The sequence below is a fragment of the Panthera uncia genome, chromosome D1 (assembly GCF_023721935.1).
Source record: "Panthera uncia isolate 11264 chromosome D1, Puncia_PCG_1.0, whole genome shotgun sequence".
Classification (NCBI taxonomy): domain Eukaryota; kingdom Metazoa; phylum Chordata; class Mammalia; order Carnivora; family Felidae; genus Panthera; species Panthera uncia.
The window spans coordinates 54,777,879-54,805,553 of NC_064808.1; the positions used below are offsets into that span (position 1 = coordinate 54,777,879).

Here is a 27,675-nt window from a genome sequence, read left to right on the forward strand (position 1 = left end):
AAAGAAAGAAAGAAAGAAAGAAAGAAAGAAAGAAAGAAAGAAAGAAAGAAAGAAAGAAAGGTAAATTGGAGATGGATCATGAGAGCAATGAATGCCAAGGTAAGGAGTGTGTTGTTAAATTAGAGAACTGTAAGGAGCTATTGAAAGTTTTGTTTGATTTATTTTGTTTAAATTTTTTCTTTTAATGTTTATTTATTTTTGAGTGAGAGAGACAGAGCAGTGGGGGAGGGGGAGGGGCAGGGAGAGAGGGAGACAGACTCTGAAGCAGGCCCCAGGCCCTGAGCTGTCCAGCCCAATGCAGGGCTCGAGCCCAGGAACCATGAGATCATGACCTGAGCTGAAGTCAGATGCTTAATCAACTGAGCCACTCAGGCACCCCATTTTTATTTTGTTTGTTAAATCATAATCTCCATTATATGTGCTTCAAATGACTGCTTTTGGAAATGAACTGGGGTGGGGATGAGACTGAAGGTTTGCAGATCAATGAGAAGGCCAGCACAATAATTCAGGTAGAAGACTGTGAAAGTGGACCTTGGGCAGTATGGAGGTAAAGAAAATGATCATTCAAATAAAGATAGAGGATAGCTGGAGATGAAAGTTAGAAACTCCTATCTCAGTAGTTCAAGGAGGTAGTATTATTCTATGAGGAATTTATTTCAAAATCTGCCTCCACACCATGATCGTGTAAAATCTGCACCTGTGTCTCCTCATCCCAAGCTACCAGGCAGGAGAATTGCACTAGAGGTTATGAATAGTTTGCTAGAGTGAAATTATGTTCTTTCTGTTTTTTGTTTTGTTTTGTTTTGTTTTTCAGTATACATTTGGTATCTGGTGCAAGGTACAGAAGGAGAGGAGGAGGATGGCCTCTCAGGTGTCCAAGTATCCTAGTGGCCCTGTGCTGGCGAGCTTTGTGCACCAGGTACTCTCCCAGTATCCCTGTGCTAGAGGCTGGGCTGGACTAACCTGAGAACAGGTTCTGGGTTTCTGGAAGGATTGACTGAGTGGCACACCTAGCTGCCTGATAAATGGTTCTTTGTACCCTTCCTTCTTACAGCCTTCTATGATCTCACTAACCACTCGAGCTTCCCTCTTGCAGCCTCTTTCATCATCCTTTCTCCCTTTCTCCAGGGTTAGGTAATCCCTTCTCACTGGGCCTAGACCTGCACAAGCAGAAAATTCCTGGTAAAGTGTCGGCTGGTGAGTCAGCATCATTCCCTTCCGGCTTTCCTTCTGGTAGCCAGCTCTCTTTCGCCTCTGGCCTTTTATCTTTTGATTTTTTCTTGTAAGTATGATTTTCTTTGTACCAAAACCATTCCAAAGAATAGAAGCTAAGAAGTTCTACCGAAGCTAAAATAGTTCTCAATTGGAGGTAGCTTAATGCATATATTTTTACTTTAGCCATAAACTAGAGCTATTTGGCAACGTTGGGAAATTTTTTATAACAGGTACCATAGAATTATTACTTTAAAGGAAGTTTAATCTGAGATCAAACATATTCTTCAAAAGGGCCTCCCTTTATTCTCTCTTCTTCCCTAAGGCTTTCTCTGATGTGGCTGTGCTGAGGACTGGAGCAGGGTTTTTTTAAAGCTTTTATAGAGGGGGTACCTGGGTAGCTCAGTTGGTAAAGTGTCCGACTTCGTCTCAGGTCGCGATCTCACGGTTCACGAGTTCAAGTCCCATGTCACGCTCTGTGATGACAGCTCAGAGCCTGGAGCCTGCTTTGGATTCTATGTCTCCTTCTCTCTCTGTCCCTCCCCTGCTCACGCTCTGTCTCTGTCTCTCTCTCAAAAATAAATAAACATTAAAAAGAAATTAGGCTTTTACAGAAGGTTGACTTGTAAAAATAAAGCCAGAAAGGCAAAGTTCCTCCATGTTTTTTTGGTGTTGCAAGATCTTGGAGAAATCTAAACTCCATAATTATCACTAAGAACTTTTAAATATTCTTTCATTCATTACTTCATTCAATATTTGTTGGAGCCTCATTATGTTCTATGACCTGTGCTAAATTATTGGGATACGAAGAAAAATGAAGAATACTCCTTTAAGAATACACTGCTCAGGACTAAGTATGAGATGAAGTTGGGGCTCCTGGCTGGCTCAGTTGGTAGAGCACGTGACTCTTGATCTCAGGGTTGTGAGTTCCTGCCCCACACTGGGTGTAGAGATTACTTAAAAAAAAAATCTTAAAAAAAAAAAAAGATAAAGTGGACAAATATTAGGAGACCTCTGTCTGGAGCGGGAGGGGAATTTACAAGGCTAAAGAAGTTGGTGCTTCAGTGCACTTAGCCTCCATTCTTATCTGGGAAAAGACCTCACTGTGAGTCCCTCAGTAAAGTTGCTTGTGGCCCAAATTCACGTGTACTGTATAGACACCAGTTCACCAAGTGTTTTTGAGATTGGCAATGGGAGGATCTCAGCACTTGTAGTTTGCTTTTGGTGTTGGTGTTGTTGACCATTAGAAGCAACATCCAGAGCTAGAAATATATTGTCATTACCCTGTTTTTTGCCACGTCCAAGTTGTTTAAGCTTAGGCAAGCCACCTATCTTCTTCCCTTTGGTTTTTTATCTACAAAGTGAGAAAACTTACCTATCGTAACTTTGATAAAAATTGCATAATGTTCATGTAAGTTGTTTGAAAAGTACAAAACAATAAACACAATAATATCTGTGTTAATCTTTTAGGTGAAAAAAATTACTCCTTTAAAAATGTTCACAATGCAAATAGTGTGTTGAGAGAAAGTGACCTCGATGTGGGGAAGGGGCAGAGAGAGAGAGAGAGGAGAGAGAGAGAATCCCAAGCAGGCTCCATGCTGACCATGCAGACCCCAATGTGGGACTTGATCTCACGAACCTGAAAGATCATGACCTGAGCATAAACCAAGAATTGGAGGCTTAACTGACTGAGCCACCCAGGTGCCCCAATAATTTTTTAAAGTTTGTTTGTTTGTTTGTTTGTTTGTTTTGAGAGGGAGAGAGAGAGAGAGAGCAGGGGAGAGGCAGAGAGACAGGGAGAGAGAGAATCTCAAACAGGCTCTGTGCTGTCAGCACAGAGCCCAAGGCAGGGCTTGAACTCAGGAACCATGAGATCATGACCCCAGCTGGGAGGATCAGTCAGATGCTTAACCAACTGAGCTACCTAGGCACCTCGCCCCAAAATTTTTTTTTAAGTTTATTTATTTATTTTGAGAGAGAGAGCATGCACAGGGAAGGGCCTAGAGAGAGAGAGGGAGAGAGAGAATCCCAAGCAGGTTCCACAAACACAGAGCCAGATGCAGGGCTTGATCCCACAAACCTTGAGATCATGACCTGAGCTAAAATCAAGCATCGGATGCTCAACCAACTGAACCACCCAGGTGCCCCGTAATCATTTTTTAAAGTTAAGTGATCACAAATTACTATTTGGTTCTGTTATCCTTAGCCCTACTATCTTAGCTGCCTCTCTTATAATATCCACTCATCATGAAGGCAAAACTATCCAGAACATGGACCCAAAAGGATTTGTTTCAGGCAACCTTTACAGGTGGCATTCAAATGTTCTACCCGTTTTCTTCTATTTCTCCCACTGGGGAGGTCAGGAGGAATTTGGTGAGCCTCAATCTATTTCCCACTCTAGGATGATGGCCCAAGGAGCTTCAGGAAATAAGGGGGGGGGGTGGCAGCAGGTCACATGCCAGGGAGAATATTTCTTTATATACACATTTCAGTTAAACTTGAAGTCCCTGAAACATTCACTAGTCTCTCTTTTTCAAAGTCACACCATGAGTGGGGCACCCAGCTTGGCTCAATTGGTAGAGGGTGCAACTCTTGATCTCCAGGTCATGAGTGCAAGCCCCACATTGAGTGTGGAGCCTACTTAAAATAATAATAATAATATTATTATTATTATCAACAATAATAATAATAACAAATCACACAGTGGGTAAATGATGGAAGCAGGGTTGGATCTGAGCCCATATTCTCTGCACATTCTCCCATCTTTATGTGTCTACTATGCCACTTGTGGATGTACAGACAAGAATGATGTCATAGAGGTAGGAGAAAAAAGAGAAAGAAGAATAGGAAGCTTTCATTTCAGTTCACCAGATGCATATTACTATGGGCCAGGCCCTGGACTAGATGTTGGACATACAAAGATGAATAAGGTACATCCTTTACCTTGGGCAGCTCATAGTCTGTAGGAGGATAAAGCAAGAAAGCAGGAGACTTGGTACCTGGAAAGTTGGCCTGTGTTGAGCTATCTTGGTTTCTCTAAGGGAGTCTTAGTTTTTAGAGGCTAAAGACAAAATAAGCCAGAGAAATTACAGAATAGCTGCAGATACAAGGATTTCTGGCCACATCTGTATGAAAGTGTCTTTCTGGCAAACTCAGCAAGCTCATATTCCTTTATAACACATGACATCATCAACTGAGCTTGGAAACAATAATATCCATTCCAACACATTAATAGATATTGCTGCTATGGTGTCTTTACATCCATATATACTGACTTCACCTTCCTTTCGGGTCCTAGATTCCTGACCTTTTAAAGTATTCTAGTTGTCTTGAAAAATCCTTGTGCTTTGCCAACAGAATTAATTGTCCCTTTCTTCCTTCTTATCCCGCTTCCCCTCAGCTTTCTCCCTCCTCAGAGTGTATGAACAGTACAAAGATAGGTTTTGTATCTTACCAGGTTACATTGGCCTGGGCTAGACAAGGAAGGAAACTCTCTGGCCTAGCCAATCTGCCCTTTTGGAAACCTATAGTCACCATCCGGTGGAACAGAAGGAGCACAGGTGCTGAAATCAGGTAGGTCATCACCTGCAGCATGACTTATGTTAACTAGGTAACTTCTTTGTTTCTTTGTTCCTCATCTATGAAACGAGTGAGTGATTCTCAACTTCACACAGGCATTGGGGGAGTTGAATGAACCTATATACCTGGAAAGACCTGACCTGGCACAAACTAAGAACTCGATAGTTTTGTTTTGTTTTTTTTCTAAAATCTCAACAGCTTTTAGATACCCCGTGCAGGCAAAAAACAAAACAAAACAAAAAAAACAGTCACTGTGGTGGAGGAGGGATGACTTATCTGCTATTTCTCCAGGCAGAATTAATTGCCATCTCTGTGTGGTCCCAATATTTTGCACGTAATTCTGCTATTTCATTTACTATACTATATATTATTTGTTACTATCTCTTCCACATATTAAATTGTGAGTTCCTCAAGAACTGAGATCCTATCTGATTAATTTATTCTAGTGGCTAGCACAAGACATGGAGATCTGACTTCTAGCCTTGATTTAAAAGCTGATTGAGGGGTGCCTGCTGGCTCATTCGGTAGACCATGCAATGCTCGATCTTGGGGTTGTGAGTTTGAGCCTGATGTTGGGTTTAGAGATTACTAAAAGAAAGAAGTAAACTTAAAAAAAAATAGGTAAAAGCTGATTGACTCTAAGTGAGGCTTTCTGACATTCAATTGCTTCATAATAATTTTTTTAATGTTTATTTTATTTTTGACAGAGAGAGAGCATGAGTGAGGGAGGGGCAGAGAGAGAGGGAGACACACAATCCAAAGCAGGCTCCAGGCTCTGAGCTGTCAGCACAGAGCCCGACGCGGGGCTCGAACTCACAGACCACGAGATCATGACTTGAGCCGAAGTCAGACACTCAACCGACTGAGCCACCCAGGCACCCTGTTTGCTTCATAATAATTGATAACTGCCTTCTATTAAGTGACCACTATATGCAATGCTGTATGCTCAGAGCATCACTTAACTATGAATTTGTCCCTTTAGATGATCTCTTAGCAACTCTGCCCCTAAGAGATTAAGGGCTACCTTTGGGGGGCATAGATTTACCTACTTAGCCCTTTGCAGCTCCTTGGAATTTCATCATAGGAAAAATTGATAAAACAATAGGTTAAGGGATCTTGACAGGGTTTCTGACACCAAAGCAAACTCCCTATCACTGAAGCCCCATTCATATTTACCAGGTTTTACATCTTTTCCTTGTTAAGGAAAACAAAAACAACAAAATCAGTAGCAGCAATAATAACAGCAACAATAAAATAATTGCATATTTATTATTTCACTTGACGTTGATTTTATGTGACCATGTTCTCCCTTCATACACAGAGTTTATGTGCATATCTCTGTAGTTAGAATCCCTTATTGCTTTATAATTGTTTATAATTTGACTTCCCTACTGATCTCTACCAGCCACTTAAAAAATTATAAATATTTAGGGTGTGCAATATGATGATTTGATATATATACATAATGAAATGATTATTGTGGTTCAACTAGTTAACATACCATTTCCTCATATAGTTATCTTTTGTGATGAGGGCACCTAAAATTTACTCTCTTAGCATATTTGCAGTATTCAATACAGTATTATTAATTATAGTTATCATGTCGTACTTTAGATCTCTAAACTTAATTTATCCTGCGTAACTGGAACTTTGTACCCTTTGATCAACACTTCTCCATTCTGCCCCCCGGTCCTGCTCAAGCCCCTGGTAACCACCATTCTCTACTCTGCTTCTATGAGTCCAACTATTTTAAATTCCAAGTATAAGTGAGATCATGGAGTATCTGTCTTTCTGTGCCCATCTTATTTCATTCAGCATAATATCCTCCAGTTTCATCTATGTTTTAACAAATGACAGGATTTCCTTCTTTTGAAAGGCTGGTATAATATTTCATTATATATTCGCTATTTATACTGTTTTCCATTGTGGATATACCAATTTACGTTCTCACCAACAGTGTGCGAGGGTTTCCTTTTCTCCACATCCTTGCTGAAACTTAGCTTTTGTCTTTTTGATAATAGCCATTCTAACAGGTGTGAGATAATATCTCATTGTGGTTTTGTTTTGCATTTCCCTCATGAGTAGTGATGTTCAGCATCTTTGTGTGTGTGTGTGTGTGTGTGTGTGTGTGTGATTAAATTTATTTATTTTTTATTTTTTAATATATGAAATTTACTGTCAAATTGGTTTCCATACAACACCCAGTGCTCATCCCAAAAGGTGCCCTCCTCAATACCCATCACCCACCCTGCCCTCCCTCCCACCCCCCATCAACCCTCAGTTTGTTCTCAGTTTTTAACAGTCTCTTATGCTTTGGCTCTCTCCCACTCTAACCTCTTTTTTTTTTTTTTCCTTCCCCTCCCCCATGGGTTTCTGTTACGTTTCTCAGGATCCACATAAGAGTGAAACCATATGGTATCTGTCTTTCTCTGTATGGCTTATTTCACTTAGCATCACACTCTCCAGTTCCATCCACGTTGCTACAAAAGGCCATATTTCATTTTTTCTCATTGCCACGTAGTATTCCATTGTGTATATAAACCACAATTTCTTTATCCATTCATCAGTTGATGGACATTTAGGCTCTTTCCATAATTTGGCTATTGTTGAGAGTGCGTTCAGCATCTTTTTAAAAAAAAATTTTTTTTAACGTTTTATTTATTTTTGAGACAGGGAGAGACAGAGCATGAACAGGGGACGGTCAGAGAGAGGGAGACACAGAATCTGAAACAGGCTCCAGGCTCTGAGCTGTCAGCACAGAGCCCGACGCGGGGCTTGAACTCACAGACCGCGAGATCATGACCTGAGCTGAAGTTGGCCGCCTAACCGACTGAGCCACCCAGGCGCCCCCAGTATCTTTTTACGTACTGTTGGCCATTTGTGTGTCTTCTTCTGAGAAATGTCTATTCAGGTCCTCTGCCCATTTAAAAAATTCTTGATTTATAATTGACATACCATGTTATATTAGTTTCAAGTGTACAACATATATATTGATTTAACACTTCTATGTACTACTCAGTGGTCACTATGATAAGTGTAGTTACCATCTGTCACCATACAAGGTTATTACGATATTATTGCCTGTGTTCCCTATGCTGTACTTTTCATCTCCATGACCTATTTTATAACTTAAGTTGGTACCTGTTAATCCTCTTCATCTATTTTGCCCACCCCCACCCATCTCCCCTCTGGACCACTGATTCGTTCTCTGTATTTAAGAATCTGTTTATTTTGTTTTTTAGATTCTACAGATAAGTGAAATCATATGGTAATTGTCTTTCTCTTTCTGACCTATTTCACTTAGCATAATATCCTCTAGGCCCATCCATGTTGTGGCAATTGCCTTTGTCCATTTAAAATAAAGTGCCATTGGGGTGCCTGGGTGGCTCAGTCGGTTGAGTGTTGGGTTCTTGATTTTGGTTGAGGTCATGATCTCACGGTTCATGGGTTCAAGACCCACATCCAGTTGTGCCCTGACAGCACTAAGCCTGCTTGGGATTCCCCCTCTCCCTCTCTTTCTGTCCCTCCCCTGCTCGAGCACGTGCATGTGTGCTCTCTCTCTCTCTCTCTCAAAATAAATAAGTAAACTTAAAAAAAAATTTTTGAGTGCTATTGAGTTGAATTCCTTATATACTTTGGGTTTTAACCCCTTAGCAGAGGTATGGTTTGCAGATGTTTTCTCCCATTCTGTAGGTTGTCTTTTCACTCTGTTGATTTTTTCCCTTGCTGCACAGAAGCTTTTTAGTTTGATGAAATTCCCTATGAGCTACTTAAGTTCAGGGACCATGTAATATTCATCTCCGTATTCCCAAGATTCAATAAGAGGACTGGCACTATGTTATGATAAGTAAATGGTTAAGGTGTGTAAAGTAAATGAATGTGCAGTGTCATCATTATCTCATGTGAGAAGGCTTATATAAGAGGGAAAACACTTTGCATAAGGAGACTGAGTTTGAAACTCAGCTGTGCTTCAGTTGGTTGGCCTGGAAGAAGTCTCTTAACCTCTTGGAATATCCTTATATCTAAAATCAAGTGATAATATTTCACTAACAGTCTTGTGGGGAATAAATTAAGTGATGCTCTGAGCACAATGCATTGCACATAATTGTCACTCAGTGGAAAGTAGTTATTATTGGGGTGCCTGGGTGGCTCACCCAGTTGAGCATAGGCTCAGGTCATGATCTCACGGTTCATGGGTTCCAGTCCCAAGTAGGGCTCTGTGCTGACAGCTCAAAGCCTGGAACCTGCTTCGGATTCTGTGTCTCCCTCTCACTGACCCTCCCCTGCTTGTGCTCTGTCTCTCTCAAAAATAAACACTAAAAAAATTTTTTTTAAGTAATAAAAAAAGAAAGTTATTATCAATTATTAATTACAAGGCAACTGAACGTCAGAAAAACTCGCTTAGGGCCAATCAGCTTTTAAATCAATGTTAGAAGTCAGTTCTCCATGTCCTGTGCTAGCCACTGGAATGAATGAATCATACAGGATCTCAGTCCTTGAGGAACTCACAAATATGTGAAAGAGACAGTAACAATTAATTAATACATTGTATGTTGGATGAAATATCAGAATTGTGTGCAAAACACTGGGACAACATAGATGTGGCAATGAATTCTGCCTGGAAAAATTGCAGTGAAGGTGACATTTAAGCCGTGGTTAGGGCAGTCTTGAAGGGATTTCTAGATACTGAGTCTCAGAAGCTACCGGAACCAAGGTGCTGCAGGGATTGAATGTGTCTCGGTCGGATATTGATACTGGACCCAGGCGAGGTGTTCCGTCAGTGTTTCCAGACGCCGGGAGATCGCTGCAGCTTGGGCGGGTCTTCAGCTTGCACAACTACCGGCCGCAGCAGCAAAGGATGAACGGAGCTCTAGGAAAGGTAGGTTCCACGCACGCTGGGCGCGGCGGAGGTGGTGGGGAGACTAGAGGTGGGTGGTGGCCGCCTGGCTATCACGGCCTCTGCAGACATCCGGGTATGAAACACTGGAGAGAACAAGGTTCTCCCGGCAGCACCCGCGGCTTCTTGCGGTCAAAGGGTTGTGTTTCATCCACTCCTCCCCGGGCGAACACAGCTGCGATTACCCGTGGGCCACGCCCCCTCCGCTAGCCACGCCCCCTCCGCTAGCCACCCTCGCTACTCATTGGCCTGGAAAGGGAAGAGCCGCACAGTGGAAAACTCTTAGAGATTGTCGGAACCTATGCTGGTTCCGACAATGTCTGTGACCTTGAGCAGGTCATTTTTATTTTTGCGTTAAGTAATCAACTTCCAGAGTGTTTTAACTTGGTGACCTGATTAGGATGTGAGGCTACTTGACGATAAGAAAAGGATAATAAGCTAAAATTTTACCTAACAAAACCCTATTTAAATGACTTCAGTAAAACCGTCTGAATCACGGTAAAGGCAGTCCTTGGTCTTCTCTTGCCCTTTTAACAGACGAACAGATTACAGGTGTGTTGTTTTAGATATATCATGATGCTTAGAATGATGTCTTACTTTTAGCAATTTTTGTTAAAATTGTATTTTAGCCGTTAATTGTAGAGATTATGTCTCCATGATGTACAGATCAGCATGATCTTTGCTGTTCATGGAACTACCAGTAGGTATCTTCAGGTGGGCCCTGAATGTCTTTAGGCTTGTTTCCTTAATGGTGCACACCTTGCTTCTTTATGAAATAACTCACTGATGTTCACCTCAGCCTAATTGTGAGAATTTGGCCAGATCTGGTGAAAGGATAATAGAAAAAAATCAGGAAGTTTCAAAATTCCATTGTTAAAGATAGATTGGTGACTCTGTGCTCCTGCTGTATTTCTTTTTATTCTGAGGACTGCTGAAAGGGAGGGATAATTTTTCAAGGAATACTGTTTTCTACCATTCTCTACTACAGGAGACCCCATGGAAATCTGTCATTAGGGCGTCACCTAAAGATTCAAGGGCAGATAGGACCTCTCCAAGTCTGATGCCACTGTTACCTTTCAGACACCTTTGTTATTGATTTTGTTCTTCCACTCTGCTCTATTGCTTTGGCCAGAGAGTCTTCACTTGGAGTGTCCTCACCTTCTCACCACCCATCCAAATGCTCCATCGCTCAGCACCCAGCTCAGGTCTCATCTTTTCCATAAAACCTTTCTGACCACATTGTCTAAAATGCCTCAACTAGCTAGTGTTATCTTTTGGCATCTAATCATATGTAGTCTTGTGACCATCTTTGTCTCAGCCTGTCTGGAAGTGTTAGTTAATACTTTACGTTTATAAGGAAAAGCCATGCGACTTGCATCACACCCAGATTCTATCTCTTGTGAGGTATATGACCTTAGGTGGGTTATTTGAGCTCTCTGTGCTTCAGTTTCATATCTATGGAATGCAGATGATAATGCCCACCATATGGAATTGTTGTAAAGATTATACAAGATAATGTAAATAAGATTAGTTTGTAAGGTGTGAAGGAATATATGCAGGAATATTGATATTATTTCACAGTTTATATACTGCTTTCATTTGCATAGTTTCATTTGATTTTCACAGTATTATGAGATAATCTTGGCAGGCACAACAAATCAGGAAATGGAAGCAAGCTACTGGCACAGTGTCTGGTACATAATAGTTCTCAAATATTCTACTGAATGCCTGAATGAATGAATGCTCTTTTTTTAAATAGGTCAACAGCCATTTAAGTGGTGGAGCTGAGACTGGAGCCAAGATTTTCTACCTCTCCTAAGACCCAACTACTTTTCCTTTTTCATTCCTCATTTCACAGATGAGGAGAACCAAAACCTTCCTTAACCTTCCCAGTCCTTTCCATCTTTGTGACCTGTACAGCCCATTACACTGCTCTCACATTGCAGTGTAATAAATAATTTGCACATCTCCTGCCTTCACTAGAAAGATTTGAGAGTAGGCAACTGTATTTTTTTTTTTTAACGTTTATTTATTTTTGAGACAGAGAGAGACAGAGCATGAACGGGGGAGGGGCAGAGAGAGAGGGAGACACAGAATTGGAAGCAGGCTCCAGGCTCTGAGCCATCAGCCCAGAGCCCAACGCGGGGCTCGAACTCACGGACTGTGAGATCGTGACCTGAGCTGAAGTCGGACGCTTAACCGACTGAGCCACCCAGGCGCCCCCAACTGTATTTTCTTTATGTCTATATGTACCCAGCCCACAGTGTACTTGGCCTAAAGTAGCTCCTGATAAATACTGAGTGAATAAGTGACTGAACAAAAATTGACATTACATGCAAGTAAATGGTAGAGCTGGGACTAGAACTTCAGACTCTTAGCTCAGTGTTCTTTCCTTAGGAGCCCAAGGAGTTTTTAGCTTACAGTCATCTCACATTTGAGATGAGTGAAAAGCCCTGCTTTAGTGGAATAAAACAGGGTGGGATTACATACCTCTTTGGGTCAATAGAAGTAGTAAGTAGAAGTAGTGTTAAGACCATAATGCCGATATTCATCAAACCCCAGAAAACATACTGATTGATCAAGATGGCAGGATGATGTCTGTGGAAGTCAGAACATACCAGCGAATGAGTAATGACTCACCTGCGGAGTTACTTTCCACATAAAATGGATGGTCCTGGAATATCAGGCTTAGGTCTGAATGTCACTCACCCTGAGATTACTGTTCTTCCCTCTGGGATTACCATACCTCTGAACCACAAGGATATGATTAGGTGAGGTGTGGTGATCACAAAAGGTATGCCAGAAGGAGCAACCTTGGGTACTGATCTCATTGTAAGGTGTTTTCAACTAAAAACATTGAAGTCTAACGTGGGGTAGAGTTCATGTAAACAAAGAGCAGTGAGGACTGAAGCAAATGACAAACCAACAGACATGAATTAGGAGGATATAAGATGTGACATAGGAGGGCACAAGTTTCAGGGTGCCTAGAAAGGCAGGGAGTCCCAAAGCCCAGGAACGTGGCCAGGAAGTTGGCTATTTTCTGGTTACTATTAGACTGTAAGCTCTGCAGGACAGGGATATTTTACTATTTTGTTCATGGTTTTCTCCTTAACACCTGTCACACACTAAAGTACATATTGTTTAATAAATGAGGAGCTGAACAATCACCACATCATCATCACTGCTACCAATTTGATCATTAACAACGTGCCTTGCACTTGCTAAGTCCTTTTTATATATTATCTAATTTAATCGTATCAACAACTCTTATGAGATAAATATTTTTATAACCTCTTTAAAGATAAGGAAATGAGGTTTGGATGGATTTATTAATTTAATCAGCAGATGTTTACTGACCACCCACAATGTGCCAGAGTATGGTAGGTGTTGGGATGTAGCAGTTTCCTGTCTTCATGGAGCTTATATTCTTAGCAAAATAGACAGGCCAATTAAGCATATAACTACTTAATTAATTGTGATAAATGCCCCAAAAGAGATTCTGGGTGCTATGTGAGTGTATAACAGCAGGATCCAGGTACATCTGAGCAGTAAGGAAAGTTTTCTTGAGGATGTTACATGACTAAGACTTAAAGAATGCTAGAATTCAGACAGACAGAGAGAGTATGTGCAAAGGCCCTGAAATGAGAACACGTTTGGAGTTCCAGAGGGCCCAGAAGATATTGGGAATGAGAGAAGCAGTGGGACTTGAACCAAGGGAGAATGTGCAGAGAAATGTGGGGATGAGACTTGGGGAGATGGTAGGGGATTGGACTTAAATTTCAGGTAACCACAGGTATTTTGAAACAGTTTAGCCCTGGAGGAAGGTAGGAAATTGGGCTTAATAAAGGTCAACTGTGGCCTAGAAGTACCACCCAGCAGTTATGGTGGAAGGCCAGACGTTTCTTTCTTTTTAAAAAAATTGAGATATCATTCATATACCGTAATATTTACCCTTTTAAGATGGACAATTGAGTGGTGTTTAGTATATTTACAGAGTTGTGCAGCTATCATCAAAATCTAATTCCAGAGCATTTTCTTCTCTGCAAGAAGAAACTCTGTACCCATAAACAGTCATTCCTCATTCACCCCTCTGCCCATCCCCATGTAATCACTGATCTGCTTTCTGTCTGTATGGATTTGTCTGTTCTGGTCATTTCATGTAAGTAAATCGTAAGTATGCAGAGCCAAGTATATTTTTTAACATTTATTTATTTATTTATTTATTTGAGAGAGAGGCAGAGAGTGCGCACATGCAAGCACGAGCAGGGGAGGGGCAAAGAGAGTGAGAGAGAATCCCAAGCAGTCTGTGCACAATCAGCACAGAGCCTGATGCGGGGCTTGAATTCATGAACCATGAGATCATGACCTGAGCCGAAACCAAGAGTCAGATGCTTAACCAACTGAGCCACCCAGGTACCCTGAAGCAATGTATTTCTTCCTAAAAAAAAAAAAAAAAAAAAAAATTAATGTTTATTTTTGAGAGGCAGAGAGACAGAGCATGAGTAGGGAGGGGCAGAGAGAGAGGGAGACAGAATCTGAAACATGCTCCAGGCTCTGAACCGGCAGAGCATGGAGCCCGATGCAGGGCTCGAACCCACAAACTGAGAAATGATTTGAGCCAAAGTTGGACACTTAACCGACTGAGCCACCCAGGCGCCCCAGAGGCCAAATATTTCTTAAGTGACTTGCCAAAGATCAGACAGCTAGCTATTAAAATGGAAGTTTCAGTATTTAAACCCAGGTTTGTGTGAATCTATAATCTGTGCTCCTAATAGCCATAAAGACTCAATGCAAAGATGGACTTGGACAGTCAAGAAATTAAACATATGAGGAAGAGACTTGGCCAAAGGGAAAACTACAAACAAAAGCAATTTTGAAAGAACTTAGGAAAAAGTTGGCCAGAACACCACTTGCCAGCTGTGTGCTTTAGGCACATGAATTCACCTTTCTGAGCTTTGGTTTCCTCACAGTTAAATGCGGGTAGAAATACCTACCTCACAGAATAGTTGTGAGGATTAAGGGAAATGATGTTTGGCATATAGCAGGTGCTCAGCGAATGGTGGGATTATTGATGCCATTATTATTAGCATACGAATTTCATACTAATATAAATTAGTATCATTCTTTTGAGAGGTAGTGTGGTAGAATGGAAGGCATGGACTTTAGATTCACTCAGACTTGGGTTTGAATTCTTGGTGCCTCTTATCAAACCTATAACTTTGGGCAATTTTCCTAAACCTTTGGTTTTTCCTCTATAAAATGGATGCAATTATCTCAATTATGCCTCTATCAGAGGATTAGTGTAAAGATGAACTGAAATAGTATACACAAACTGCTTACCACAAAGAAGGTACTCAATACGTGATGTAACTGCTACTTTAAATATTTGTTGATATAGAAATGTATTCTGTTAATATTTGTAAAACAACTTTCAGTTGCTTTCATGGGCCCCTGACTCACTGTTGTCACCACTCACCCTGGGGTTCTGGGTGTGTGAAGATACTCATTCCGTATAGATTTCTCCCCATGACTTCAATTCTCTGTAGATGCGCAGTCCCCTGGTTCTTGGCTCCTGAGCTCATGGCACAAGTATTTTTGTAACCCACTGCAGCAGCTGTGTCCTCATTCATTCATTCATTCACTAGCGTCACCACCTCCTCTCCCATTTGCTGTGGAGCTATCGCTGCTTTTCATTTGCTGATTGGGGGGGAGTGGGTATTTGTGGATACAGTCCCAAAATAGATTACTTTTGTTCTGATAAATAATGCCGAGCATCGCAGGGAAGAGGAATCACATTTCCCAGAGCTGAAAGGGAGAGTTCACGCTACAATTTGAATGTCTTCCAGAAAGTTGTCAACCCTTAATCCTGGCTTTTAGATAATTAAATCCTTTGCTTTTGTGGAGACTCAGAAATCTGAATGATTAAAGTGAGGAAAAATCAGTGTCCTCTAGATCTTTCTTCCCATCCAATTCTTCTGTATGAGGTAACCCACTTAATATATTTTCTTCACTCATTTCTATTCTGTTTGTCACGGTTGATAGACCTTGGGCCTGGAGGAATCTTAGGCTAATCTGCTCCAGCTTCACAGAGGGGAAGTACTGGCCAAGGTGTGATGGTGGAGCTGGAGCTCCTGTCTCCCAAGGCTCCCCGTTGCCTACCTGCTTTTTATGCTGGCTAATATTAGGTTAAGCATATTGTGCACATAATTACAAAGTCTTTTAGTATCTGGTTAATTGCAGTTTTAAGGATTGCCTATGCATTTTGCCTTTCCTTCCATCTATTCATATCCTTTCCAATCTTCATGACCTCACATTCTCTGAGAGACTTTTCCTAAATTTGATCACCCCCAGCCCAATTTCTTAAGCACTAACACATATGAGAGAGGATATAGAATGGTGGGAAAATTATGGACTTTAGAGTCAGAGAATTCTAAGATTGTATGCTAGTTCTGATAGTGGCTGTTTGACTTTGGGTAGATTACTTAACCTCCATTTCTTCAACTGTAAAATGAGGTAATAATACTTATTCTGATTCAGATGCATGGTAGGTACTCAACAAAATAGATGTGGGTGCTTAATAAATGGCATTCACTTTCTAATCACTTATTTATTCACAAAAACAAACCTTGACTGAAAGTCTACAACGTGCCTGAGAAGAATACAACATGACCTCTGCCCCTGAGGAGCTCTTAGTTTAGCATAGTGGTGTATGGGTGAATCTTCTGGGGAGAATGTTCATGACTTTGAGCAGATTCTCAGTGTCTGTATCACCCCAAACGCTAAGAACTTCTCCTGGCCATCTCCACCTGAATTTCTTGCCAGAGGTGCTTATAATTCGTATCACCTATTTTGTCTTAAATCATATAATGCTTGTGGTATATTGCTTAGCTGTTTATTTTTATTTTATTTTATTTTTTAAGGCTTATTTATTTTTTAGAGAGAGAGTGCAAGAGGGAGAGGGGCAGAGAGAGAGAGGGAGACAGGATCCCAGGTAGGCTCTGCACTGACTGCAGCCAGCTGGATGCCGGGCTCAAAGTCATGAACCATGAGATCCTGACCTGAGCCAAAGTCAGACAGAAGCTCAACCAACCAAGCCACCCAGGTGCCCACTTAGCTGTTTAATATAGATGTATGTCTGTATCTCCAGCCATTCAAACTCCTACAGGACAGGGATTATGCTTACATTTTTTTAGCAGCTCTGTTGAGATACAATTCATATACCATACAATTCACCCATTTAAAGTGTACAATTCAATGGCTTTTAATATATTCAGAGTATGGGGTGCCTGGCTGGGTCATCCAGTAGAGTATGGAAGAGCATGTGTTCAAGCCCTATGTTGGGCTTAGAGATTACTTTAAAACACACACACACACACACACACACACACACACACACACACAGAGTGTGCATCCTTCACTACAGTCTATTTTAGAACATTTTGGTCACCCCAAAAAGAAACCCCATATCCCTTAGGTGTCATCCCCACCATCTCAGACTCTAGCTGTAGGCAACCACTAATCTACTTTCTTTCTCAATAGGTTTGCCTGTTTTGGGTATTTCATATAAATGGAGTCATACAATATCTGGCTCTTTGTGACTGGCTTCTTTCACTTAGTGTAATATTTTCAAAGTCTGTCTATGTTGTTACATTTGTTTTTATATTCCCTTTAATACTTAGCACAGTAGTTGGCATATAACAGCCTTTTAAAAAATAAAATTTATTTTATTATATTAAAAAAACTATTTTTTTGTTGTTTATTTTGAGAGAGAGAGAGTGTGTGTGAGCAGGGGAGGGGCAGAGAGAGAGGGAGAGAGAGAATCCCAAGCAGGCTCTGTGCTGTCAGCACAGAGCTTGATACCGGGCTCGATCTTACGAGTCATGAGATCATGACCTGAGCTAAGATCAAGAGTCGGAAGCTTAACCAACTGAGCCATCCAGGCACCCCAAAATAAAATTTATTTTAGAATAGTTTTAGAATTACAGAAAAGTTGCAACGATAGTACAGAGAATTTCCACATACCACACATCCAGTTTTGACTATTATTATCTTACACTTTTCATAAATTAATTAACTGATACTGATATATTATTAACTAAAGTCCATCTTTTTTCCTATTTCTTTCATTTTTTTAAAATCTAATGTCATTTTTCTGTTCCAGGATTCCATCCAGGATATTATATTACATTTAGTCATTACATTTAGTCACCACGTCTCCTTAGGCTTCTCTTATCTATGACAGTTTCTCAGACTTTCTTTGTGTAATAGGTTTTTAACATGTACATGTTGAAGGGATTTAAATTGTTACCCGTAGAGGACAGGACTGTCTCTTTATATTAGAGAGTCTTAGGACATTTAGTATTTATTATCTAGTTACTTTATAAAAAGACCTCTATGTTAAACACTCCCTTAGTAAAGTTATACCACTGATCTTTCAAGTGGATGCCAGTAGGGCAGAGTGAGCTTGAAATAACTGGGGAGGGTGGAAACTCAGGGAAGTTGCCACTGCTACTGTCTCCTGTCATTGTTTTGTTGATATTGGCATTTATTATTATTATTATTATTATTATTATTATTATTACTGAGACTGTGCTGTAACAGAGGCATAGCCTCTGGAGTAAAACAGTCCTGTTAGGCCCTTATTAGCTGTAATTTCTTAGAATATAAATTCTGTGGGCCTCAGCTGTCTCACCTGTAAAATTGCCTTGCAGTGTGTTGAAAATTAAGGAAGAATTAAGAAAGTCCCTTGCATGGTGCCTGTGCTTGGCAGATGCATAGTTGTTGACTGATATTAGAAAAAAATTAGATTAAATTGGAAAGGGAAAATAAGGTAAAAAAAAAAAAAGAGCAGCATGGGAAGAGAACTTCTGGGTGTTTTGTTTTGTTTTGTTTTGTTTTAGCATTTTCTATAGTGGGTGGAATAAGAAAGAAGATGACTTTGGTTTGCCTACATATTTGTTGTCAACTGAAGGACATCATCTTTGCTAGACAAGAGCCTTTGGGTTCTTTTTGGTTTGTGTGCTTTGAGTTTCTAGCGTCTTTTTGAAGAAGTGCTTGGAAGGCTATGAATGGTTAAGGTTGTCCTAACATGGCTATTTTGCTGTAGGTGCTGTGTCCAAGGAATGATACCATTTTTAAGCAAGTCTTTTCTCTCTTAAGGTAAGGATATTAATAACAGTGGTTAAATATAGCCAATATTTGCACTCGGCTAGGGTTTACCCATCATTTGTCTTTCATCATCTCCACTTGTGTGTCTGCTAAACATCTCAAGTATTAACTCTCCTGCCATTTTTCTCTTTCCCCATTCTCAGTAAATGACAACTCCATTCATGTAGTTGCCCAGGCCAAAGTTCTTGCAGTCAGTCTTGACACTGTTATTTTTCTCACTGTACATCCAATTCTTTAACAAATCCTCTCAGCTCTACTTATGAAATATACACAGAATCAGACCATTTCTCACCTCCAGTTTCAGGTCTCATGTTTTCTGTTTTGCTAAACTACTAGGGACCAGTTCCTTCTAATCTTCCTTATTACCATCATCCTGCCTCCTAACTGTTCCTCCTTCTTTTTGATTTTAGCATGAAGGATAGAAGACAAAACTTAGTTTGTATTTGACAAAACTTAGTTTTGTCTTCTAATTGGAGTGGTCCATTTATTTATTAATGTTTTTTATTTATTTTGATAGAGGAAGAGAGAGAGGGGGGGAGAGAGAGAGAGAGAGAGAGAGAGAGAGAGAATCCCAAGCAGAGAGAGAGAGAGAGAGAGAGAGAGAGAATCCCAAGCAAGCTCTGAGCTGTCAGTGCAGAACCCGATGTGGGGCTTGAACTTATGACCAGGAAATCATGACCTGAGCCAAACTCTAATCGGAGGCTTAACCAGCTGAGCCACCCAGGTGCCCCCAGAGTGGTTCTTTTTAAAATCAAGTTTCTCTCTCAGAACTCTCCAACGGTATCCCATCTTACTCAAAATAAAATCTACACTCCACCATATCCTGCAAGGCTTTACATAATCTTTTCCCTCATCCGCATACTACTACTTACTCAGTTTTAGCTACACTGGTGGCTCCCTTTCTAGTCCTTGATGATCTAAGCACTCTCCTGAACCCCAGGATCTTTGCCCATTCTTCCCTTAGATATCCATATGGCTTGACCCCCTTACCTTATTCAGGTTTGTGCCCAGATGTCATCTTATCAGAGAGGTCTGCAATGACTACCCTATGTAAAATAGCTCCCTCCACCCCAATCAGACTTTATTTCCTTACCTTGCTTTGTTTTTCTTCATTGCAGGTATCATCACCTGACACATTTTATATATATTGTATGTGTACAGATACCAGATATTTAAATTGTCTTCCCTATCTGTCCCCTAGAATATAAGTATCATGTAGATAAGGATTTTGTTAGTGTTGTTTCCTGCTGTATCCTTAGAGCCTAGAATGGTGTCTTGCACATAGTAGGCATTTAATAAATATTTGTTTAATGAACGAATAGATCCTTATAGTGATCTCGTGAAACAGGTCATATTATCTTAATTTTATACATAAATAACTTAGGTACAGAGAGGTAAATTAATTGCTCTAAGATGACATAGCTAATATGTTGTTGGAGTTAGGATTCAAACCCAAGTTCTTTTTTCACTGCCTTGCATATATAGTTTGCTACCTCCCATCTTCTCTAAATGATAATGAATGGCATTTGGTGGTTTATTTCTCTATTCAGTAGAGATATTCACTGAGTGTTTTATGTGTGGCGGCCATATAATATAAAACAATGAATTGTATATCTCCCTGGACCACATGACAGTCATGAGCCTGAATGATTTCTTTAATCCTTTACATTTATTGAGGCCTCTCTCCTATTATTCCCTTTCCATCTTAATCTATTTTTCCATCATTAATCAGTCAACTCTTCAATAAGTAGTTACTATAGAACCATTTTACATGTTCTCTCTAATCTTCACAAAAACATGACAGGACAAATATAAATATTGTCATTTTACAAAAGAGGAAACTGGCTCAGAGAGTTTAAGATAGATTTTCAATCTCATGGGATTATACTATTATTATCTGCATTTTAAAGAGGAGATAACTGAGTTACAGAGATCTAAAAAACTTGTTGAAGGTCACAGTTTGAACATGGTAGAGTCAGCATTTAATCACGGATCTGCTGGTCTCCCAACTTGTTCCGTAATTTAGTTTCAAAACTTCGCAGGATGCTGAACCTGATAACCTAGTGAGCTGACAGAGCCGTATTATTCTCTTCCATGTTCTTTGGTTTCTGTATTCAGTCTGCAGTCATTGCTGTCCTTTCCTCTCCACTCCCTGAGCATGTTCTAATAATGCAAGACTACCACCTCACTAGTTCTTTTGCCTCAGTCTCACCTCTTCCCATTCATTGCTCACCTGCTGCCAAGGTTAACTTTCCAAAGTTTAAACTTGATCATGTCACTCCTGTGCTTAAACTCGGCTAGGAGCTTCCCACTGCCTATACAGAGTAAAGACCAAACTCCTTATCACAGCATACGAGGTTCTTCCTCACCTGGCCCAGGAGAACCTCTTTCACCAACTCCCCTTTTCCCTGCTGCTTAAGTTCTACCCATATCCAGCTGCTTGCTGTTCCCCAAACATACCACTTTCATACCTCTGCCTGGAATGCTTTTCCTTAAGGCTAAATAGTTGAGAACAGTTCTTCATTTTTAAAACTCCAGTCAAACAGTTTTACCCCCTCTAGCAGAAATGACCACATTTTCCTTCATGTTCCACCAAATCTTGTATAAGTTTTCATTCTGGATCAGCAATGTATTGTGGCTCACATTTGTTTACATGTCTCCCTCCCAACTAGACTATAGAGAGAGACATTTTACTTATTTTTATATCCTTAGGATGTCTGGCACACAATAGGCACTTAATAATGTTTGTGGAAAGACGGGAAAGAGGGAATAAGGGAATTTCTAGCATTGACTTATCCTTAATGAGAGGCATACACGTTTTGGTAATGGTATAGATTAAATGTGGGTATCTAATTTTATTCAGCATACTCTTTCCCTCTTTTTAGATTCAGAACTTCAGGAGAAAATCCCATCTGTTCTGCAGGTATGTGGTTATTTCCTGATATAGTCTGCCTGCTTTAAGTGACCCTCTAATGATCTGTAATAATTTTGTCTAGAAAGATTCCTAACATATCTTTGAGAAGAGTGGCTGGGACCACATTCCACCCCTCACGTGGAATTGGGCAATGGGCAAGAATCTAAAGTAGTGGTTAAGAGCAAGAGCTCTATAGGAAGTTTGGATTCCAGCTCTACCGCATACTTACTCTGTGACCTTTGGCTACCTCGCCATAGCTTACTTTCTTCACTTAAAACAATGAGGATAATTATAGTACAAACTACAGTGAATTATTTGAAGATTCAATGAGATAAAATACCTAAAATTAATTATTATAATTGTAATTGCTACTATTTCAGACCTGTATTTCATGTCTATCATCTACCAGGCAAGGGCTTTTCTTACAGTATTTTGTCCAAAATAAATGTCCATTCAATCTGATTAACTCAATAAATTTCAATCTGCTTCAACCCAATTACTTGCCCTTTTTGCTTTGTCTATTATGTGAGAAGTTTCAAAGTAGCTGTTTGATTTTAATGACATCTGTCATCTGCCTAAAGAGTCAGAGGCAAAGGAAAGGGAGAAAAGAAGGGAACTAACGTTTACTGAGCGCCTCACATATGTCAGCAGTACATAAAGAGGTTTTACATCTATTATTTTTCTTCAGAAGATGGCAGCAGTATGTAGAGCATCACCATTTCTACCAGCCCCACTGCCCAGCATCTCAAAATATGAGCTTATTTTTACTTATTCATTCTCTCAACAAACATTTATTGTACCAAGATGTGTTTCAGGTGCTGGGATACAACGTTGAGAGGATACAGTCCTTGCCATTTGGAAAGCTTACAGTCTTGAAAGAATTTTTTCCCTAAGAACATACAGTGAACACTTTTCTACCCACCAATTATTTATTTATTTTTAATTATTATTCATTTTTTTGAAGAAAGACAGTGTGAGCAGGAGAGGGGCAGAGAGAGAGGGAGACACAGAATCTGAAGCAGGCTCCAGGCTCTGAGCTGTCAGCACAGAGCCCAACGTGGGGCTCAAACCCATGAACAGTGAGATCATGACCTGAGCCGAAGTCGGACACTTAACCGACTGAGCCACCCAGGTGCCTCTCTACCCATCATTTAGAATAATTTGTTGTTAACATTTTGCTTTCTCTATCAGGCATCATGACACTTCACTCTTAAACAGCTCAGCATTTCTAGAAGTAAGAACATTCTCTACATTCTGTTAAAGAACTGCAATACTATCATCTCACTCAGGAAAATTAATAGTAATGCTCCCATATCATCTAATACTCTATCCATTTCAGTAATTACCTGCAAAATGTCTTTTCTGGGCATTGTTTATAACCAAAAGCCTGTGAAATTTCCCACTTTGTATTTCACTGTTATGTCACTTTTAATCTAGAGCAGTTCTACCACTTTTATTTCTCTCTAATAGTAACATTAAAAAAATAATTTATTGTCAAGTTAGCTAACATACAGTGCATACAGTGTGCTTTTGGCTACGGGAGTAGATTCCCATGATTCATCACTTACATAACAGTAACTTTTTGACTAGGTCAGACCATCTGTCTTATAGAATGTCCTCCCTTCTTGATTTGTCTGATTGTTTCCTACTGGTGTTGTAGAACATGTTCTGTCTCCTTCCTACAACCTGGAAGTTAGATCTAAAAGCTTGACAAGATTTAAATTAAACCATTTAAGCAAGAAAATTTCATAACAGATGCCCTGAACTTCATTTTTTAAAAAATGTTTATTTATTTTTGAGAGAGTACAAATGGGGGAGGGGTAGAGAGAGAAGAAGACAGAAGATCTGAAGCAGGTTCCCTGCTGACAGCAGAGAGATGGATGCAGGACTAGAACTCACGAACCAACCATGAGATCATGACCTGAGCCCAAGTCGGACGCTTAACCAACTTAGCCACCCAGGTGCCCCGATTCAGGTGCCCTGAACTTCATATGGCATCCTCTCAGGAGATTTAAAAAAAATAACTAAGAATATCTAATTATAAAATTGAAAGACATGCATTTAAAGAACATGGGAAATAAACATACATATACACAAGAAGCTGAAGTAGACAGAAAATAAAAATAATACTATTCAGAAATTATTGTTTAAAAAAAAAGTTATTGTTTAACATTTTGTTGTGTATCCTAACAGGTCTTTTTCTAGGCATTTATATCTCTTTCTCCATAGATATATACATACATACATACATACATAAGTAGGTGGATAGAGGGATGGATTTTGTTTGTTTTGCAGTGATGGGAACAAATGATGTAATGTTTTATAATCTTTTTTTTTCTTAATCCATAGTGAATATGTCTCTACTACCTTGAAGATATAAGTATAGTTATTTTGAATGTACTGCCTTATATTGGACAGTTCGAAGGGGAAGATTTTGTTTTTTAATTTTTTTTAACGTTTATTTATTTTTGAGAGAGGGACAGATCGTGAGTGGGGCAGGGGCAGGGGCAGAGAGAGGAGTAGGCACAGAATCCGAAGCAGGCTCCAGGCTCTAAGTTGTCAACACAAAGCCTGGAGGCAGGGCCTGAACCCACAAGCAGCAAGATCATGACCTGAGCCAAAGTCGGGATGCTCAACTGACTGAGCTACCCAGGTGCCTGAAGGGAAGATTTTGAGTCTGGCTTTGAACATGTTGAATTGGAGTGCCTATGGGGAGGATAGTAGCCCATTGGATACATTGATACTGAATTCAAATTATAGGTCTGGATTGAAACTGTACATTTGGAAACCATCATATTGTCAATGTTAATTGACGTCATGACAGTGAATGGGATCAAGGCCCAAGAATCAGGCCCTTAGGAACTCCAACATTTAAAAACTGGGTAGAGGGTGAAAGAGATGGCTAATGAGGTTGAAAAAAGGAGGCCAAACTGGTAGGAGAAAACCAGCATAGTATAATTTCATGTCAGACACAAGGAGAATGTTTCAAGAAGGAAAGAGTGGTCAAGTATGTTGGAGTTAGCACTGGGTGCTGCTGAGAGATCATGAAAGATAAGACCCTAACATTCTTTGTCTTTAGCAACATGGAGGTCACTGGTGATCTTAGGAAGGCAGTGTGTTGTGTAGGTGGGGTGGGGCTAGTTGTGGAAGTCAACTGTGAGTTGACAAGTGAATAGGGGTTGGAGAGCTAGAGAAAGCTGTTACAATGTTTTTATGACCTCTGAGCAGGAGCAGAGAGAATTAGAAGGAGGTGGAGAGGAATGTGGGGTCCAGGAAAGGTGTTGTGTTTGTTTTTTTAACGTGTTTTTTTTCTCTTTTACACTTTTTATTTTGAAAGATTAAAAAAATACGGAAGAGAAAAAAAAGATAATATATCACAAAACCCAGATTGGGCAATTACTAACATTTTGCTAGATGTTCATTTTATTTTGTTTCGTTTTGTTTTAAAAAGAGATTATGATCAAGTGCACTTATTTCCCAGCTTTGGTCTCTTTCTCTTACCTGTCAATTAGAGGCAAAATTCATTTTGAACTGGTATGTGTTCTGAGTAAAGTTTTTTTTTTTTTTTAATTACAATTAAAATTATCAACTAAGAATTGTAAATGCACTTATATGGATGCATAGGATAAACGTAAATATAAACTGTACAAAAAGGTGTATGATGAAAAGCTGAATTTTCTGTTTCCCAGTCTTACTTCCCAGTGGTATCTACTGATCACAATTTCGTATATATTTTTCAAGAAGTTGTGTTCATATACGAGCATATATATTTTATGTGTGTATAACTGTGTCTTAATGCTGGACATTTAGGTTGTCCTTAGTTTTTGCTATTTCAAAAAAAATGCTGCAGCAACAATCTTTATACTTCTTTGTGAACTTGTTTCTGTACATCTGTAAGATAAATTCCTGGAATTGAAATTGCTGAGTCAATGGATTGTGATTAAAATTTTTGGTAAGTATCATCAGATTGCCCTTCAGAGAAGCTGTATTAATTTACATTTCTATTCTCTGGTCAAAACTGGGTTTAAAAAAAAATCTTATTTTTTTGATAGTAAAAAATTATGCCTCATAATTTACTTTTCTTGAGAGAGTTTATCATCTTTCCATATTTTTATTGTCTATTTGTATTTCTTTCCTTATGAACTGCCTGTCTATATTTTTTGCCCATTTTTTTATTGGATTGTTTGCTTTTTCATTTTACATAGTTTTAATATATTAAGGAAATTAGCATTTTTCTGTCATCTCTGCTTTGCATTGCTTCTAGTTATCTGTTTCTTGACTTTTTGTGTTTTTTGTTGGAAAGAAGTTTTACGTTTTTATATACCTAAGTTTATTAATCTTTGATTTCTAGATTTTGATACTTGCTTAGAAAGATATCTGTTCCAGGATTAGTTTAATCTTCATGTTATCTTCTGGTATTTTTTCCCCTTTATATATGTAATCCATCTGGAATTAGAAGTGAGTAGGGATGCAATCCCACCCCCTCCCAAAAAAAATGGGTAGTCAGTTGTTTCAACATTTATCGAAACATCCATTGATTGAAAAATCCATAGGTTGAAACTCATATACTAAGTTTCCATATAGATCTGGGATTATTTTAACTTTGTTCCATTGATTTGTCTGTATATTTGATGCCACTACTAACCCTTCTTTTTTTTTTTTTTTTTCTTAATTTTTTTTTTAACGTTTATTTATTTTTGAGACAGAGAGAGACACAGCGTGAATGGGGGAGGGTCAGAGAGAGGGAGACACAGAATCTGAAACAGGCTCCAGGCTCTGAGCTGTCAGCACAGAGCCCGATGCGGGGCTTGAACTCATGGACCTCGAGATCATGACCTGAGCCGAAGTCGGCCGCTTAACCGACTGAGCCACCCAGGCGCCCCTCTACTAACCTTCTTAATACTACTGGTTACTATAGTTTTATAGTATATTTTAGTATTGAAAGGTACTTAAATCTGAGGCTTTTGGGGGTTTTATTTTGTTTTTAAAGCTAGGATCAAATAGGGCATGTTAAAATCTATTGAAAAAGATCCTGTAGGGATCCTTTTGAGTAAACATAATTTACTCAAACAGTTTTCTATTTAGAGAAATTTAAGCTGTCTCTAGGATTTTTGTTGTTGTTATTGTTCTACTACTTAATTTTATTTATTTATTTATTTATTTATCTATTTAAAATTTACATCATCCAAATTAGTTAGCATATAGTGCAACAATGATTTCAGGAGTAGATTCCTTAGTGCCCCTTACCCATTTAGCCCATCCCCCCTCCCACAACCCCTCCAGCAACCCTCAGTTTGTTCTCCATATTTATGAGTCTCTTCTGTTTTGTCCCCCTCCCTGTTTTTATATTTTTGTTTCCCTTCCCTTATCTTCATCTGTTTTGTCTCTTAAAGTCCTCATATGAGGGAAGTCATATGATTTTTGTCTTTCTCTGACTGACTTAGCATAATACCCTCCAGTTCCATCCACGTAGTTGCAAAAGGCAAGATTTCATTCTTTTTGATTGCCGAGTAATACTCCATTGTATATATATACCACATCTTCTTTATCCATTCATCCATCGATGGACATTTGGGCTCTTTCCATACTTTGGCTATTGTTGATAGCACTGCTATAAACATTGGGATGCATGTGTCCCTTCGAAATAGCACACCTGTATCCCTTGGATAAATACCTAGTAGTGCAATTGCTGGGTCATAGGATAGTTCTATTTTTAGTTTTTTGAGGAACCTCTATACTGTTTTCCAGAGTGGCTGCACCAGCTTGCATTCCCATAGGATTTTTCAATGTAAAGAACACTATGATAAACATCCATGTACATCAGTATTTGTATTCTTGTCTGATTATTAACTTAGAATACATTTTTTTTCAAGAATTATTAATGTTTATTTATTTTTGAGAGAGA

General features: G+C 39.5%; 1 protein-coding gene across 1 annotated transcript in view; it reads left to right on the forward strand.

The window, feature by feature from the left end:
* MRPL48 (mitochondrial ribosomal protein L48) overlaps window positions 1-27,675 on the forward strand; it is a 68,359-nt gene that overhangs the window by 5,654 nt on the left and 35,030 nt on the right. The window contains exons 3-6 of the mRNA XM_049640491.1: window positions 815-919; window positions 9,506-9,670; window positions 18,795-18,847; window positions 21,742-21,779. Coding sequence (XP_049496448.1) covers window positions 815-919; window positions 9,506-9,670; window positions 18,795-18,847; window positions 21,742-21,779 — 361 coding nt within the window. The remainder of the gene's footprint in view (window positions 1-814; window positions 920-9,505; window positions 9,671-18,794; window positions 18,848-21,741; window positions 21,780-27,675) is intronic.